The sequence below is a fragment of the Ranitomeya imitator genome, chromosome 1 (assembly GCF_032444005.1).
Source record: "Ranitomeya imitator isolate aRanImi1 chromosome 1, aRanImi1.pri, whole genome shotgun sequence".
NCBI classification, from domain to species: Eukaryota; Metazoa; Chordata; class Amphibia; order Anura; family Dendrobatidae; genus Ranitomeya; species Ranitomeya imitator.
In genome coordinates, this window is record NC_091282.1 from 1,179,949,373 (window position 1) to 1,179,967,261 (window position 17,889).

General features: G+C 41.1%; 1 protein-coding gene across 2 annotated transcripts in view; it reads left to right on the plus strand.

Annotated features, from left to right (window-relative positions):
• Positions 1 to 17,889, plus strand: part of DOK7 (docking protein 7) — a 171,234-nt gene that overhangs the window by 21,148 nt on the left and 132,197 nt on the right. For both annotated transcript variants that reach the window (XM_069744754.1, XM_069744755.1), the window contains exons 3-4: positions 2,157 to 2,387; positions 9,681 to 9,881. In XM_069744754.1, coding sequence (XP_069600855.1) covers positions 2,157 to 2,387; positions 9,681 to 9,881 — 432 coding nt within the window. The remainder of the gene's footprint in view (positions 1 to 2,156; positions 2,388 to 9,680; positions 9,882 to 17,889) is intronic.

Below are 17,889 nucleotides of genomic sequence, written 5' to 3' on the forward strand. Positions count from 1 at the left end.
CCTCTCAATTTCAGGACACAGGCTTCTAACCTACACAGGTAACAAAAGGCAGTCTGCCATCCTGCCATTCTTATCCTACCACTTATGCCTTCACCAGTTTGGTTTCATTGACTGTCACCTTCTGGCAGAAATATCTGGGAAAGATTAGGTTTCTCAATAAATCAAACAAGCAAAGGAGGACTCGGAGCAGACAATCGGGCTTCATGCTGCCTTCTCATACCCTTCTTCTTTAAAGTTGGTTGGTTTGGTTGGTTAGTGACAAAGCTATCTGGATTAGTGTACAGTCTACCATTCATGCAGAGTGGCTGTGTGCACCCTCAATAATCTACCAGTACCCCCAGTACACCGTGGGTTGTTTGTCCCGACGGGTGACACAAATAGTGTCCATGCAGTAGGAGAACAGTGCTCGATGTACATAGAGAACTGATATGGGGCCCTTGAAATCAGATATGAAGGAATGCATGCTTGACTTGCTTTGCTTGCTAAGGAATACCGTGTCACGATGCACACGTACCAGAAACAACAAGCACTAAAGCCTGACACCAAATCTGTACACAATTCTCCTATGACTTATGACTGGTCTGCGAAAACGGTTCAAATTGGCCACCGTGAATAATGGACAGTAAAACTAGACTTCTATTTCATGACAGTCAAGAAGCAAAAAGGAACAGCGTCCCATCCTGGTGAAAAGTAGAAAAAAAATCTTTATTCCGCCATGATACAACGTTTCGACCAGTGTTGATCTTTATACTTGATAAAGACCAACACTGTTTGAAACATTGTATCATGGCGGAATAAATATTGTTCTTCTACTTTTCACCTGGATTGGACGCTGTTCCTTTTTGCTTCTTGACTGCTGTATCTTCCAGTCGGGTTCATTGGATTTGGAGCGTGCGTCCCTACATTGAAGTGCTGTCAGCTGTCTCTTTTTTGTGTTGTTCTATTGTTGTATTATTGTTCTATCATGACAGGTCATTTGACACCTTTTTTGTCATGCATGCCTTTTTTAAAAAATATGTCTTTGATCATTTTAGCATAGCATGTTGATGGTCCTATCCTTTATAAAAAAAGAAGAGGTGACGTACGAGTGATTGGCCATCAACTGTCTGTCCTAATCATATGTGTATGGTCAACTTATTTGGGTTTTCTGCTCAATTTTTAATCTTAATGTAGTTTGGAGATTTCTCACCATCCCCTGCTCTAGGATGCCTGATCACTAGTGATCTCACTACAGAGGCTACTGATTGGCTGCACAGGCAGGGACATAATCACTTACGGTCCAATGGTCCTTCTTGTTTTTTCGGTTTATTAGCATCCTTATGCTCTGTAATCTTTAAAAATGAATGGGAAGCCCCTTAAAGTTTGCATAGTGATATCTAGGCTGGTGGAAGGGTGGAGTATGGTCTAGTAACTATAATGGCAACTTAGGTGTTGGAAATGTATGGAAAAACATGACTAGTATTTGAGTCGGCCAACTTGTAAAATGCTTGACTCTTTCTTAGAGAATTACTCTGACCTTCAATAAACATTTATAACATGATCCTTGTCCAGGGGTGTCAATTGATATTTTTCCCCGTGTCCCAAAAATAAACTTTGATGTGGGGAGCTCCTACATGTGAAGATCACAGGTAGTCTCATGTATGACCAGCGATCACAGAAGCAAATTTTTTTTTATATAAGAGAAGGTCCCTGGAGGATCCTTTGGAAATGTTCCCAACAATTTGCCATCAACTGTGCAATGAAGATCAATGAGACTTTCTTGGATAATGGGACAAGTGGGTCTTGGTGGCTGATGAAGCTCTAGAGTCCACTTGAATTTCATCAAACTCAACGCCACTAGGACTGGGAATCAATTCTGTAGATTACTATACTACACAACTGAATGTCCATGCTATCTTTACTTTGGGTTTGAGGATTATGAACGTGTTTATAATAAGCAATGGACAAAAATAATGAAGTTAACACAATTTTCATGACGTGAAATTCATACCTTATTATAGAATGTGTGAAGACAATTTCCTTTACATAGCTGCATGGAAATAATAAAGACATGGTGGGAGAAGTAACACTTCATTAAAAGGCTTACCCTATTTCATGTCGGGGCAGATATACTGTAGATTGTTCTATACTGATGACTTCTATCCTTCATATTTCAGATTGCTTGCTGATGTTGGTGTATAAAGACAAATCAGACCGGACAAAGGGACATAAAGAGAAGAGCAGCGTCACATTGGAGGACATCTGTGGCTTGGACGCTGGGCTCTCGTATGAGGGTGTGAACCACACTATGGCCATCATATGTTTCTCACAAGCTGTAATGTTGGGGTTCGACAATAAAGAAATTATGAATGCCTGGGATGTGCGGATACGGTACAGTTTAGGAGAAGGTAAAGATTGTCTACCCATCAAATAATGTCCCTGGGGTTGTGCAGAAGCAGCAGTCGCACCTGGTGTCGACAGGGTCCCAAAAACCTATATGGTAGATGGATGGCTCAGGAGTATAGGTTGAAGCCCCCGGACTTTGAAAAGAAAATATACCAGGGCCGCTTACCCAATAGTTGCCGTAGTTTTGGAGTATAGGAGGTAAATACAGTATAACACACATATACAGTCAATCAATACTCAAATGTGCAGTGAAACAGTAGACTTGAGCCAGCAGTAATAATCGGCAAGGATGTTCATATGTGGTCCCTGCTGGTAAATGGCCAATTTTGCATTTAGTGGTCAACTCCATAGACTTCATCCTGTTAGTTTTTGAGAGGAAATATATAAATAGTGTAAAAGAGGAGCTGTCGTTTTATTTTTCATTTCATAAATCACTAGTATAAGTGAAAATAAGCAACTTTGTAATATATCTTATCAGAGCAAGCTGCTTCTTTCTCCTCCTAGACCGCTCTTTCTTTCTCAATTCAGGAGTAAAATTTGTATTCAGTGAAGACAGGTTCCACCAGTGCGGAGAAAGGAGATGACAGTTGGTGCTTTTAAAATTCTATGGAGAGGGGAGGAGCTAGACATTCTGTTGCAAGTTCTGCTGAAACAACAGTTACAATTCACAAGTAAAATTTGTATTCAGTGACTACAGTGACCATTACTGAGTGTAATGCAACTGCAGAGCAGTTGAGCTTAGCCACCACTAGGGGGCGATGTTACGGGAGAAAGGGTTGCACTTACCAGGAGGCGGCAGAGTAGTCAGACATGCCGAAGTCAGCAACAAACAGGGAGATGAAGTACAAAAGGTCACAATGAAGCACGAGGTCAGAGACAAGCCAAAAGTCAGAGCCAGACAGGAGCGCGGGATCCAAAATGTGAGACAGAAAGATGAGTCAAGGTACAAGCCAGAGGGTCAAATGCTAGTCAGGGAACGCAGTACCAGAGACAGAAAAACTGGAGGCGGAGTTATGAGTTCAAGCCGAGTCATACACTGTAGGGAAATCACCAAACGCACACTGAGTCAGGGATAGGGAACAGGTCAGACACACACACGGGAAGTCAGAGGCAGAAGGATTACTAGGGTATACGGATCAGCTGCTCCAGCCAAGGACCAGAACTATCACTGACAAAGGCTACCAAAAATAGCACCAATAAATAGCCTCCCAAGAATCAAAGAGAGGCAGGAAAAATTAACCCCTCCATGACCAGGCCGGGGAAAGAGAAGCAAGAAGCAAACCCCGACCTGGATCATGACAGATAGGAGATGGCAGTTGGTGCTCATAAAGAAGAACTGCAACTGTCCTTTCAGGAGAACTTGCAGCAGAATGTCTGCTTCTGTCTCTAGCTCCCCCGCTCTCCATAGAACTTCATGAACACCAACTGTCATCTCCTATCTCAGTAATGGGGAAGCCTGTAGTCACTGAATACAGATTTTACCTGTGAATTGAGACTTTTGTTAGCAAATAATGAGTCCAGGAGGAGAAAGAAGCAGATGTCTCTGATAAGATATATTACAGTGCCTTATCTTCACGTGTACTATTGATTTATGAAATGATACAAATTAAAAAAACGGTTACTCTTTAAGGCTATCATAGACATTAGATTAATGTCAGTCAAACCCGCTGATTTTGGCATGACCAGCCAACTATTTCATGTGTATGTATGAACCGTTATAATAAATGAAATGTGGATTACATCCGCCCTTGTGCGACAAATAATAGATCCAGATATACTTGTAAGATGTTCGGGTGGTTTATTCAACGCATTTCGAAGCTCATGGCTTCTTCTTCAGGAAGTTTCCACACAAAGATAACTTTGGATATCTTTGTGTGGAAACTTTCTGAAGAAGAAGCCATGAGCTTCGAAACGCGTTGAATAAACCACCCGAACATCTAGTTTATTCTTCTTTCCCTATTGAGAAAACCTGGTTTGGCCTATATAGAGAAAAATTAGGAGCGATAGCTGTTGGCCAAACCATCTAAGGTGGGGGGCACCGTATGGATAATTTTAGAAGTCAGCAATTCAACCTAGATTTTTTACTACATGTGAATGGAGTTGCGGACACCCATTTTTTGCACCTAAGGTGGATTACTCCTCGATATGAGAAACCTTGATATGAGAAATTAGCCTACGTGTACTGGGTTCATATCTTAGCATCAACGAGGTTGGGCCAGGAGATGTAAAAGATATTCCCTCATGTTTAAATTGTGGTGGAGCGGTTTGGGTACACAGTCTTTTTTGGGATCCAGGGTATGGAGTTAGGCTGTACTACCTGAGGTCAATGATAAGAGAATGTTTGGGCTTCTTTGGTGTATGAGTAATTACATGTTTGAAGACAGCAACATAAATGGCATAAATTAATTTTTAGTAATAATTATTTCAGATATTAATATTATTATTTATTGTTATAGCGCCATTTATTCCATGGCGCTTTACATGTAAGGAGGGGTATACATAATAAAAACAAGTACAATAATCTTAAACAATACAAGTCATAACTGGTACAGGAGGAGAGAGGACCCTGCCCGCGAAGGCTCACAATCTACAAGGGATGGGTGAGAATACAGTAGGCAATGGTAGAGCTGGTCATGCAGCGGTTTGGTCGATCGGTGGTTACTGCAGGTTGTAGGCTTGTCGGAAGAGGTAGATCTTCAGGTTCTTTTTGAAGGTTTCGATTGTAGGTGAGGGTCTGATGTGTTGTGGCAGAGAGTTCCAGAGTAGGGGTGATATGCGAGAGAAATCTTGTATACGATTGTGGGAAGAGGAGATAAGAGGGGAGTAGAGAAGGAGATCTTGTGAGGATCGAAGGTTGCGTGTAGGTAAGTACCGGGAGACGAGGTCACAGATGTATGGAGGAGACAAGTTGTGGATGGCTTTGTACGTCATGGTTAGGGTTTTGTACTGAAGTCTCTGGGCAATGGGGAGCCAGTGAAGGGATTGACAGAGGGGAGAAGCTGGGGAATAGCGGGGGGACAGGTGGATTAGTCGGGCAGCAGAGTTTAGAATAGATTGGAGGAGTGCGAGAGTGTTCGAGGGGAGGCCACAAAGCAGGAGGTTGCAGTAGTTAAGGCGAGAGATGATGAGGGCATGGACTAGGGTTTTTGCAGATTCTTGGTTGAGGAATGAACGGATTCGTGAAATATTTTTGAGCTGAAGTCGGCAGGAAGTGGAAAGGGCTTGGATACGTGGTTTGAAGGAGAGATCAGCATCAAGGATTACCCCAAGGCAGCGAGCTTGTGGGACTGGGGAGAGTGGGCAGCCATTTACTGTAATGGATAGATTCATTGGCGGGGTCACGTGAGATGGGGGAAAGATGATGAATTCTGTTTTGTCCATGTTAAGTTTCAGAAATCTAGCGGAGAAGAAGGATCAAATAGTGGACAGACATTGAGGGATTCTGGTTAGTAGGGAGGTGATATCTGGTCCAGAGATGTAGATCTGTGTGTCATCAGCATAGAGATAATACTGAAAGCCGCGAGATTCTATGAGCTGTCCCAGGCCAAAGGTGTAAATGGAGAAGAGCAGGGGCCCTAGGACTGAACCTTGTGGGACTCCGACAGATATTTACAACTTACTGTATTTCTTGGAATTTAGTAACATTTTCATCTAATAAACTACAGAAGGCATCACTAATTAAAGAGCAGAAGTTCTAATTGTTGGGCCGCTTGGCTTTGATTTTCTAATCTGACATGTGGTATTTACGTTTATGTGTTTTCTCGGAACATAATATTTCAGGTCAGCATATATTTAACCATGACAAATAGAATTAAGCTTCATGGTAAATTGTGGGTCAAATTTACATATTTCTAATTAAAGTAGATCATGTTTTCATGTTACTAATAAATCGTGGAAATATAATTATTCTCTGCTATCCTGCACGTTGCCTTGATGCAACACTCAAAGATAAGACATGAAGATTTGGCTATTTCCTTGGTACTGGATTAGACCAAAACTGTGTCACTGACCTGCCCGATGTTTAATCTATATAATAGATCCAACGATGTAGAAACAGGTAACAAATTATTAAACTTTTGACTTTCAGGCTCCATATCTCACGATCCCCTACCACTTTGAACATTAGACTACCATCATTTTATAGATAATCATCTTGGCTATCTCATAGAACTATTAAGCATATGATTAGTTATGCAGATTCTTGTCACTGCGTTGTTACTGTTTTGCTCCTGGTTGTGGAAAAATCTTTTTCTTCCTGTATAATACAAAATAACAACCTGTTTTCACATTCCCTAATAGCTCAGTGTGTTATTAGGTTGATTCCCAAGCAAAAGATCACTGGTTTGAATTGAGGAACTACCATGAAGAAGATTTCCGAAGAAAAGAGAAATGGCATCATCCATCATCGATAGCAGTCTCTTGGCCAAGAAAACGACCAAACTGCAACATGTGAGCGCTAGAACATTTGGAAAAATACGAAAAGTAAGTCCGTCCATCCATTCAGAAGCCAAAAGGTGGACGTCCAGGCAAAATATTGGAGTCAACAAGTCGGCTCATCCCAAGGTCTATCAGTTTTGGTGCGACAAACATAGCAGTGGATATGGCTCATATGCTTCATAATAGTGAGATTAGAGATGCCCATGCAAGCACAATGCGGAACACGTTCCCACGTCTGGAATGGTGGCTCGAAAAAAGGTGAAGAAGCCTCAACTTCAGTATCGTAATAAAAAGCGCCGAGCTTGCCAAAAAGTACAAAAAAGTTGACAGTAGAAGATTGAAAATGGGTGATTTGGAGAGATGAGACGAAAGTCAGTAGACTAGGCTCTGATAGGTGCAAATGGGAAGGGAAGAAACAAGGGAAAAAAGGGCTAAATGATTGAGAGATTGAAGCAAATGTCAAGTTCGGTGGAGGAAGCCTGATGATATGGCATTCTTTCATAGCCCAGCCAAAGGCGTTCAATACTTCACCAGGATCGAATATGATCTCAATGCTGAGATATATGTCAGTATCCTACAAGACAAATTAATTAGTACACTCAAGTACTATGTGTATGAAAAAGATGACATAGAGTTCCAGCAGGACAATGACCAGACGCATACATCGAGATTGGCGAATAAATGGTTCAAAGACAATGAAGTAGAGGTGCTGGATTGGCTCACACAGTCCACAGACCTTAACCTAATAGAACACTTGTGAGTACAGTTAAAGAAAGATTTATATACATACTCAAGTTAATCCACCAGTATGCACCAAATTTGGGAACGAGTAGAAGAGATCTGGGTTTAGATTTTGGTCGAGACATGCTTGAATCTGATGAAGAACATGACCAAAAGAATTCAGGCTGTGTTCAAAGCCAAAAGTGGATTTACAAAATACTAACAAAATAATAAAAAAATAACATTGACATTTTTAGGAGCAAAACAGTAACAATGTAGTGACATGACAAGATTATGCATAACTAATCATATGCTAAATAGTTAGCCAAGATTATTTAAGCGTGAATTGCATTTTAACTCTTTAATGCTGAATGATGAATATATCTGTCATGAAGTGAGTTGAGGTGCATGGGGTGGGATCAGGAGTTGAGCCCACTCCACAGAGGGCAGATGCCAGCTGTGCCACGCAGCTGGCATCTATCTCTAACAGAACCATCAGAGCTGCTGTTACCCCCTTAAATGCTGTTCTCAATCACCGAGTTTGCTCTGGGTGCCCATCGCCCCTTTACACACAACGTGATAACAGTGCATCAATGGGTTGTCACTGCAGCCGTATGATGACCCCCGTCATTGCCATATTGATACTCCTGTGAAGCCCAACTTTGAGTGACTGTGATTTGAACTATATACCGCATAACTGAAGGCTGTATAAAGTACTAGTGATCAAATAATCACAGGTTCAAGACACCTATTATACCTAAATAAAAAATACAAGATTAAATATAAAATAAATAATAAAAAAAACCAACAACATTGAAATCACTCTTTTTTATTTCCAGCCAAGTTAAAGATAAAGAAATGTAGAAAAAGCCATGTTTTCGTGTTGTGTTTGTAAAAGTCTGATCAAAAAATAAAACTGTGTTAGAAGCCATCCAATAAACATCATGAAGCAAAAAAAAATTGAACTTCCATACTGCTGTTTTTTGTTCACCGCACCTCCCATGAATAGTGAGCAAAATATCATATGTACCATAAAATAGAATCAATAAAAACTACATCTTGGCACACAAAAATAAAGCCCTGAAACAGTCTTATTGATGTAAAAATTAAAAAGTTATGGGTCTATAAAAATGGCGACACAAATTTTTATTTACAAAGTTCAGGATTTTTTCTTAAGACACTAAGGCTACTTTCACACTAGCGTCGGGCTCGGCCCGTCGCAGTGCGTCGGGCCGAGGTTACCGACACTAGCGTTGTTTGCGCTGCACAACGGGTGCAGCGGATGCAGATTTTCATCACATCCGTTGCCCCATTGTGAGGTGCGGGGAGGTGGGGGAGGAGTTCCGGACGCGCATGCGCGGTTGGAAAAAGCAGTCCGTCAGCAGCAAAAAACGTTACATGTAGCGTTTTTTGCTCCCGGCGGTCCGCCACAACACTGCGCAACCGTCGCACGATGGTTGCGTCGTGTGGCAATTTGTCGCAGTGCGTCGCTAATGTTAATCTATGGGGCAAAAACGCATCCTGCAAACAACTTTGCAGGATGCGTTTTTTTCCCATAAACATCGCATTGCGACGTATTTCAAAAAACGCTAGTGTGAAAGTAGCCTAAGATAGTAGAAAAAGAACTTGACAATTTTGGTGTTACTGTAATCGCACTGACCTGGAGAATCATTTTGGCAGGTGACTTTCACAACTAAAGAAACATAAAAACCCCCAATGATTTTGCCTATTTTACCATTTCACCACACAAAGACCTCCATTCTTTAAGACCGGCAACTTTCTTGGGGGTGCATGGTGCAGTGAGACGCTCCCGATTCAGGAAGAGGCACGCTCTTCTTCATGAATCTACGGTATCTAACGAGTTACATGTGCCTCCGTACACCACGCTCGGAATCAGAGTAGCACCAAAATTTTATGACTTTTCAAAGCTTTTGCATCACTTTTTTGTCAACCAAAATGTAAGCACAAATAACCCTCCAAGAAAATCATTGGGTCGTCAACGGGTTGAAGTAGAGTTGGTCCAGTTTGATTCATGGATGTGCGTCATATCTCTCATCCTCCTTCCCAAAAAGGGATAAAAAACATTTGATAATACATCCTCCAAGGAAAAGGCTGACATATTTCTCTTTTTATCCTAGTTCACAGATTTCACGTTGGAGTATTGCCTGGCACTAAACTAGAAAGTGGACCTGCGACATTGCACCTGTGCAACGACATCTTGGTTCTTGCCAGAGATCTGCCACCGGTGGTTATGGGACAGTGGAAATTGTCAGATTTGAGAAGATATGGAGCCGTGGCTAATGGCTTTGTCTTTGAGGGTGGAACGCGGTGTGGATACTGTAAGTATTATGGCGCATTGATATTACTGAAAGGGTAGAATTAGTCCAAAATAACAGATGAGTCGAGATATTAGGGAGCTGAAGTGTTGCAACGTTGGCAAGTTTTCATTTTTGCTTCTTTGTTCTTTGCATCTTTGTTCTGTTCTCCTCTTCTTCCAAGAGCATTTACTTACTTTTTTAGTTTTACTTCTACATAGACATATGACGACTTGTTGTTTTGGGATGGGTTGTAGTTTTAAATAATACAATTCGATTTACCGCTCAATGTCCTGAAAAACAGGAAAAAAATTCCAAACGAGTTGAAATAGTGAAAAAATGCAATTTCTCCATTTTTGGGGGACTTTGGTTTTACAGTGTTCGTTGTACATTATAAGTGACCTGGTAATATGACTTTTTAGGTTGGTACAATTACTAAGACACCAATCTTGTATATTTTTCATATTCTAGTGGCTTAAAAAAATCTAAACTTTATATAAAAAAAATTGGATGTGGAACAATTTTCTGAGATGTGTGCTGGCTTGTATTATGCATGGAACGTTGTTGTTTTTATTGGTACCAGTTTAGGACACATACAACATTTTGATTCATTTTTTATTCTATTTTTGTGAAGATCCGAGATGACTAACACAACAATTCAGGTGTATGGATTTATTTTTTTGACGGACTTACTTTATTTGTTAATGCATTTTATGTTATGATAGATTGGACGTTTGCAGATGTGGCGATACTAGTGATGTTTATATTTTTACTTGATTGAATTCTTATTTTCACACTGGGAAAAGGAAAATGATTCAAACCTATATCAATCTATCAATCTATCTATGTATCTATCTATGTATCTATCTATCTATCTATCTATCTATCTATCTATCTATCTATCTATCTATCTATCTATCTATCTATCTATCTATCTAACAAACTAGTGTATCTACAGTATCTATCTATCTATCTATCTATCTTTCTATCTATCTATCTATCTAAATACTGTATATTTATATATATATATATATATATATATCCATTTTTTACTATTGTTTAAAACTTTTTTTCTTCAAGTAGCTTTCAATTATTATTTTTTGTCCCATTTTTGGCTTGAGTGTGAGTGCCTAGACTGCTATTGCCAATTAGGTAAGGTATGTGACTCTGTTAGGTATAATATTAATGCGAATCACTTTTGTTGAACATTTGGAGCATAATTATACGTTGCTCATATGGTATATACCCCTTTTGGGAATGCTGTTCAATGTATCTAAATTAGGCATGTTTTGCCCCTGCTCATACTCTCATATATAGAGTGTTTATTATCACTCTTGTAACTGCCTTGTGTCATATACGCACACTGTGTGTTTTTTGTTCAGTCCAGGCGTCCCACCTATTGTTGTTTGTTTGTGGTGTTCACTGATTTTTAGTTATACATGTTTTTAATATTATTAAAATAAAGCATTTATTTCATTTTGTGGCTTTATTATTATTTTTTGGTGTTACTATTATTGGCTTGAGAAAAGCTCACTGCAGCCGAAATGTCGTCACGCCACCAGGGCTATTAAAGTCCCTTTTGTATTTTTGAAAATACTGGAGTGCTGCCTCTTTTTTTTTTTTTTAGAATTTATATCCTTTTGCACGAAGGGGACTCCTTGCTGAGAGGCCCTGCACCCATTGTACTTTTATATGTGTGCTGTTCCAATTGTATGCTCTATCTATCTACATTTTTAACTATTTTTTAAAACTTTTTTCTTCTTTAAGTAACTTTCAACTATTATTTTTTGTCCCATTAGGGGATTTGAACCTGTGATTGTTTGATTGCTTGTATTATGGTGGACAATATATCAGGTTGGGCTTTATGTGAGTACAAAGATGGCTGTGATGGGGGCTTTCAGTAGGCCTCACTATCTCATTCTCAGTACACACATGGATCACAACTATTTAAAGGATTTCAATTCAAATCAATAAGGGGCGGATGTGCAGTACCCGGCCACGCCCATAATTCCGTTGATGGAGCTGTGCAGCTCGGTAACTAATCAGTTTCGACCACTGCTGACATCGGGGACAGCTGATCGGCAAGAGTGATGGGTGTCACACTCCCACCAATCAGACATTGACGACCTTTCCTAAGAATAGGCCATCAATGTTAAAGTCAGCATTTAAATGATTGACAGCAGAGATCAGAAGTAGCTCAGGTTGCTGCTGTTAGAAGCAGGTGTTGGCTGTATGACGCAGACTGGCATCCGTTGTGTAAGCATTGGGCTCTGCTCCTGAGCCTGCTTCATACTCCTACATCCTACGTAGGATACACATGCTTGTCTTACGTAGAGAAAGGGTTCAGGTAGCGACAAATGGATGTTACCATTTGCATTGTCAAAAATTAGTTGTCCCTGCCGCTGCACAGTCTGACATTGCCAGGACACCCCCTAAATGATAACACCCAATTGTCAATTTGTTCTCAAATTTCTGGGAGCTATTACAGAGGAACAACATAGCATAGACTTATATGTAAAAATGATCCAGAACTGTTATTTCATGGAAAATACGAGTATTTCCTAAAACAGGTATGTCAGGTAAACAGACCGGTACTGATTAGTGATGAGCGAGCATGCTCGTATAAGGTGTTATCTGAGCATGATCGGGTGGGATCAGACTGTCTTCGGCGTGCTAGAATAATACGTTCGAGTCCCCGTGGCTGCATGTCTTGCGGCTGTTAGACAGCCACAACACATGCAGGGATTACCTGTTTGTTTGGCAATACCCGCATGTATTGCAGCTGTCTAAAAGCCACAAAACATGTAGTCACGGGGACTCGAACATGTTATTCGAGCATGCCCAAGATACTCGAATAACACCAGCGTATGCTCAGATAGCACCTTATCCGAGCACATTCGCTCATCACTAGTACCTATAACTATATATTGGCAATATCTTAATATGGAGACAATAAGCACATGAATTATGCTCTTGAAATGTCCTCATTTTTAATCATTCACTATCGTGCCCTTAAAGCGTACCTAAATGGGCATGCTTTCTTCTTAATGACGGCTTATTGACATTGATGCAAGCTCTGTTTAGGCTGCTTTAAACTTCTATCCCTGCTCCCACTGACAACTCTATACCCTTTCCTCTATACTACATAATCCTATTCACCTACTTCAAAGAAGAAATTGACACCAGCCATCTTTAGATCTTCTTAGAACTTAAAATATTCCTCCTCCTCTCTTTTGCTCCTGACCCTCCATCCTTCGAATGTCTTTCTGCATCTATTTAAAAGTCATTTGCTGTATTCTGCAAATGTGGTCACACAGAGAGATAGTTTACTCTTCATAGACTATGTGCTTATTGAATATGATTTTACATATATTTCCATATGGTGTGAGATAGCACTTACCGCATGTGTTGGGGAACACTCGCTTGGCAACGGGACACACTCAGACAGGCGCGGTTTTTCACTTAAACAGTCTATCCGGTTTATTTTATGTAGCATAAACCGGGACATGCACAGTTCATTATACACGTTTCATATACGGCTTCAACTCACAGACACTAAACATGCTGGACTTCCCACTTTATCCAGTTACCATGGGTGACTGTACCGTACGAACAGTTCATCAATGTCCATGGAACACAACAAGCACCAACAGTCTGTTCCACTGGCAGATACATCTCTGCCGTTATGCTAGCCCCCTTCCCAGGTGTTACCTTTCTGGAGCTCCTGCTCCACACGCTGACCTCCTGTCAGTCCTCTCTCCTCCATGGAAACTGCTGAACTGGGATCACCGTCCCAGGCAATGTCTTGCACACCAGGCCACCTGACAGTCCAGATCCTCAGACGGGCTGTAGCTCCCCCAAATGCAGTGTCATCACAGACTCTGCACACATGGCCTCTCTGTGCACTATTCAGGACGTCCGTCCCCACCTGGGACCGTCCAGCACACAGGCCCCCAGGTCCAAGGCCTTCCCATATGCTTTTCAGGGATCCAGTCCTACTCCCAGGACCTCCCAACACAGAGGCCTTCCAGGACCTCGGCCTCACCAGGTGTTCTTCAGGGAACCGGTCCACACTCTGGACCTCCCAACACCCAGGCCTTTCCTTTCACAGGACCTTCCAGCCCAGAGCCATTTAGGTCCATACACAGGAACCATACACAGAGACCATGTGACCCACACCTTGGTCACATTATATACTTGTAACCGCTCCCATAGATGGGTGGTGTGTGTGGCTAGTTCGACCTGCCCAGCTCTCAGAACTAGCCCTGCAAGCCTCCCTCTAAAACAACACAATAACTTGTGGGACTACAGGTCCCAAAAACAACCTAACTTCAGGCTGACAGTGCAGAGTATCTTCCTCTGCGACACACATACCGGCCATTCACAATAATGCCGGACTTTGACTCATCACCACAGTTATGCCTGCGATTGCAATGCATTTCTATGGCCTCAAAACGCCTCCATGCGTATTCTGGGGAGACCATGCAGCGCCCCCTACCTGTAACAGGGGTCACTGCATCACAATGGTTTATATATTCTATATAAACTGTACAAAAATGTTGAGATATCAAACCTCCACATTACTCCTGCAGGATCTTTTATCTCCTAATCTAAACCCATAGGAATTAATATAGAGTTGGTTCCTTTGCAGCTAGAGTTGCATCCACTCTCTTGGGAAGATTTTCTACAAGATTTTGGAAGTGTCTGTGGGAATTTTTGAAGAAGAAGTTGAAAAGACTGAACATGCACAAGTCACTTTGACATTGCAATTTTTTAGTTTATTGAGCTCTTTTTCAGGCGGATTGTGGATCATACCTATCTGAAAAACATGTTAATGTGCGCATACCCTAAGTGTATTTTGTCTGGCAGCAAAGTTGACAAGTTTTTCTAGACAAAGTCACTTCAGGAAAGCGCTTACGATCCTTTCTCTGAAGCAGTTTTGCCATTTTGTTTTGCAGTGGCTTTGCCTCTTTTCATTTTACCTTGCACTATACTGGCAAGTGGCTACCTAGTAGAAGTCACCCCAAAAAACGAACATGCTACTTCTTTTAATCGCTTCACAGGATCCCGCTGGCCATAAGAATTTACACTCTACAGGAGAGAGAGAGAGAGGACTTTGCTGACCCTAAAAGCTTACACTCTACAGGAGATTAAGGACCCTGCTGACCATAAGAGATTACACTGTACAGGAGAAAGAGTTAACCACACTGACCATAGGAGAGATAGGATCTATAGGAGAGATAGACTTACCCAATGACTCTGGAGATGGAAAATGACTCTGTCATACAGACTATGCTCCTCTGGGAACTGCTGATCTGTGATGGTCCTGGTACTGACCAACACTGTTCAAGGTATGATAATCCGATAAATGTCATTGCTGCAGGGCATTATGGGGAAGCCTGCGAGACCACACAAAAACACATTGCCATGCTTAAATGTTTTGAATTCAAACCTTGATTTTTAGGAAATTCGACTTGAACTCCACCCTCAGTGGATTCATCTGCTCATCTCTAGTTCCTAATCTCTTCAACTTCTCATTAATATCACTCACAGGTGATGGAAGAATTTTTAGGAGGGAAATACTGATTGGACTTACAGAACTACACTGATATCAGTGATTGATTTTCTGTCATATGTTAGTAAAGGCAGACGGCGTGGCAGGGGGCCGAATGTTATACACTGGGAACCAGGGGTCTGGATGATAACACTAGGGGGCGAGGGGCTGGATGTTATACACTTTGGGGGTGAGGGGCCGGATGTTATACACCGGGGGTAAGGGAACAGATGTTATACACCAGGGGGTGAGGGGATGGGTGTTATATACTGGGGCAAGGGGACCGATGTTATATACCAGGGGTAAGGGGATGGATGTCATACACCGGGGGGCCGGATGTTATACACCAAGGATGAGGGGCTGGATGTTATACACCAGGGGTGACGGACCAGATGTTATACCCAAGGAGCAAGGCGTCAGATGGTGTATACCGAAAAGGGGGGATCTGGATGTCAGACACCGAGGGTGCGAGGTCGGATTTTTTTACACCATGGGCAATGGTACCAGCTGTTATACAGGGGGGCAATGGTACTGCATGTTATACATCCGGGGCAATGGGCCTTGATATTATACACCAGAGAAGAGGGGCTGGCTGTTATACACCTGGGGCAATGGAGCTGGATGTTATACATCAGAGGCAATGGGACCAGCTGTTATACACCGGGGGGCAAAGGGGCTGGATGTTATATACTGGGAGCAATGGGGCCAGTTGTTATTCATTGCGGGTGTGAAGTCGGCTGTTATACACCAGTGGGGCCGAATGCAAAAACAAGATTCCATAATTAAGATATGTATGCCAATTACATTATTAGTTTTATTATTATTTATTATTATTATAGTGCCATTTATTCCATGGCATTTTTCATGTGAGGAGGGGTATACATAATAAAAAACAAGTACAGCAATCTTAAACAATACAGGTCACAACTGGTACAGGAAGAGAAAGGACCCTGCCCGTGAGGCCTCACAATCTACAAATATAGCGTGTATCCTTTTCCCTATTTTCTCTTGGGGAATCTAATCTTCCTTTCCTGTCCTCACATTGATAGTACAGCTACAGACATAGCAGAAGATATTACATTAAACATCAGCAATAAAATCTGAAGTCTATTTCCAGCAATATCGTACTATTGCGTTGGTTTATCTATGACTAATCGTTATAAATACTGGGCAGCCATCACTCTGACAGTGACGCGGAGCCTCTAATTTTGCTTGTCACTTCCGTTAATCATCTGTTCCCTTTTCCGTCTTGATATTCTGTTTTTCCCTGTATTATTAGCGCTCAGTCTCTAGCCATTCTGCTACGGAGCAGATTTGCTTCACTTTACTATCTTCTGAAATGGAGGTGACTGTAGTCTTTAGCTTTTAACATGGGGTTTCACTCAAAATTTTAGAGTAATTTAAATTGGAACTGTACTTTCGTCAAACTTTGCATAAATCAATAGAACAGACGAATATAAGAAACCTGTAACATATGTTATCAGAAGATTTAGATTCTTTCTCCACTTATGAGTCACTCGTTCCATCACTCTGCCACCTGAATTTATCCATCCTGAAAAAAACAGTCTATATCCGTCTTGGTCAAGACCAAATGGTCTGCCAACACAAAGATATGTCAGGTTATACCTCCCATTATACTCTATAGATAAAGGGAGGAGGAATCGCTTTTACGAAGACAATGTGCCCCGATAAGACATGTGGAGACGCAAATCTTTTACCCACTTGAGGATCAAAAAACTTCCAAGGAGAAAAACTAAACAGTTAAAAAAAGTGAGCAGATCATTTTTCAGGCATCTTCCCCTCCCACGCGCTATAATGTATAAGAGAAGTGAAAAGGAAGGCTGAAAACATGCCCAGGTCTCTTTTTGAGCATTTTCCAGTGGTTTTGATTTGAAAAAAAGAAAAGCTAGTGGTTTCTACATTGTTGAATGGAGGTAAAAAAGAATTCAGAAAAGGTTGGTAAAGAAAGAAACCATCAAGCTATGGAAAAATGCAAAAAATAAGAATTCAAAAACATCACAAAAGTACTCAGGAAACAGCCAAAAGATGATAAAAAAAGACGTTTCAAGGAAAAAAAAAACTGAGATTAGGATTGTTTTTTAAAACGTCTTCCTCTCAAAAAATTAGGGAAGTTTGCCTGCCTGTAAAAAGTTGCATGCATGTACTCAAAATCTTCCTCAAAAACTATTTAAAAACGCTCGGAATACTATTATCATTATTATTATTATTCATTTTCAGAGGAAATCCAATTTGCTGTTCATATGAGGAGTTTTTCTAGCGTTTTTTTTTTCTTTTCCTGAAGCCGTCTCTGAAAAATGCCTGGTGGAAAAGTAAAACTGCTGATCATAACTCCAAACTTAGGCACTGTCTAATCCAAAGGTTGCAAAATCACTTTAGGAAATAAAAACACTTCCAAAACTCTTCAAAAACCAGCCTCATGAAAAGAAACACTTCTCCAAAAGCTCTACCCAAAAAAGA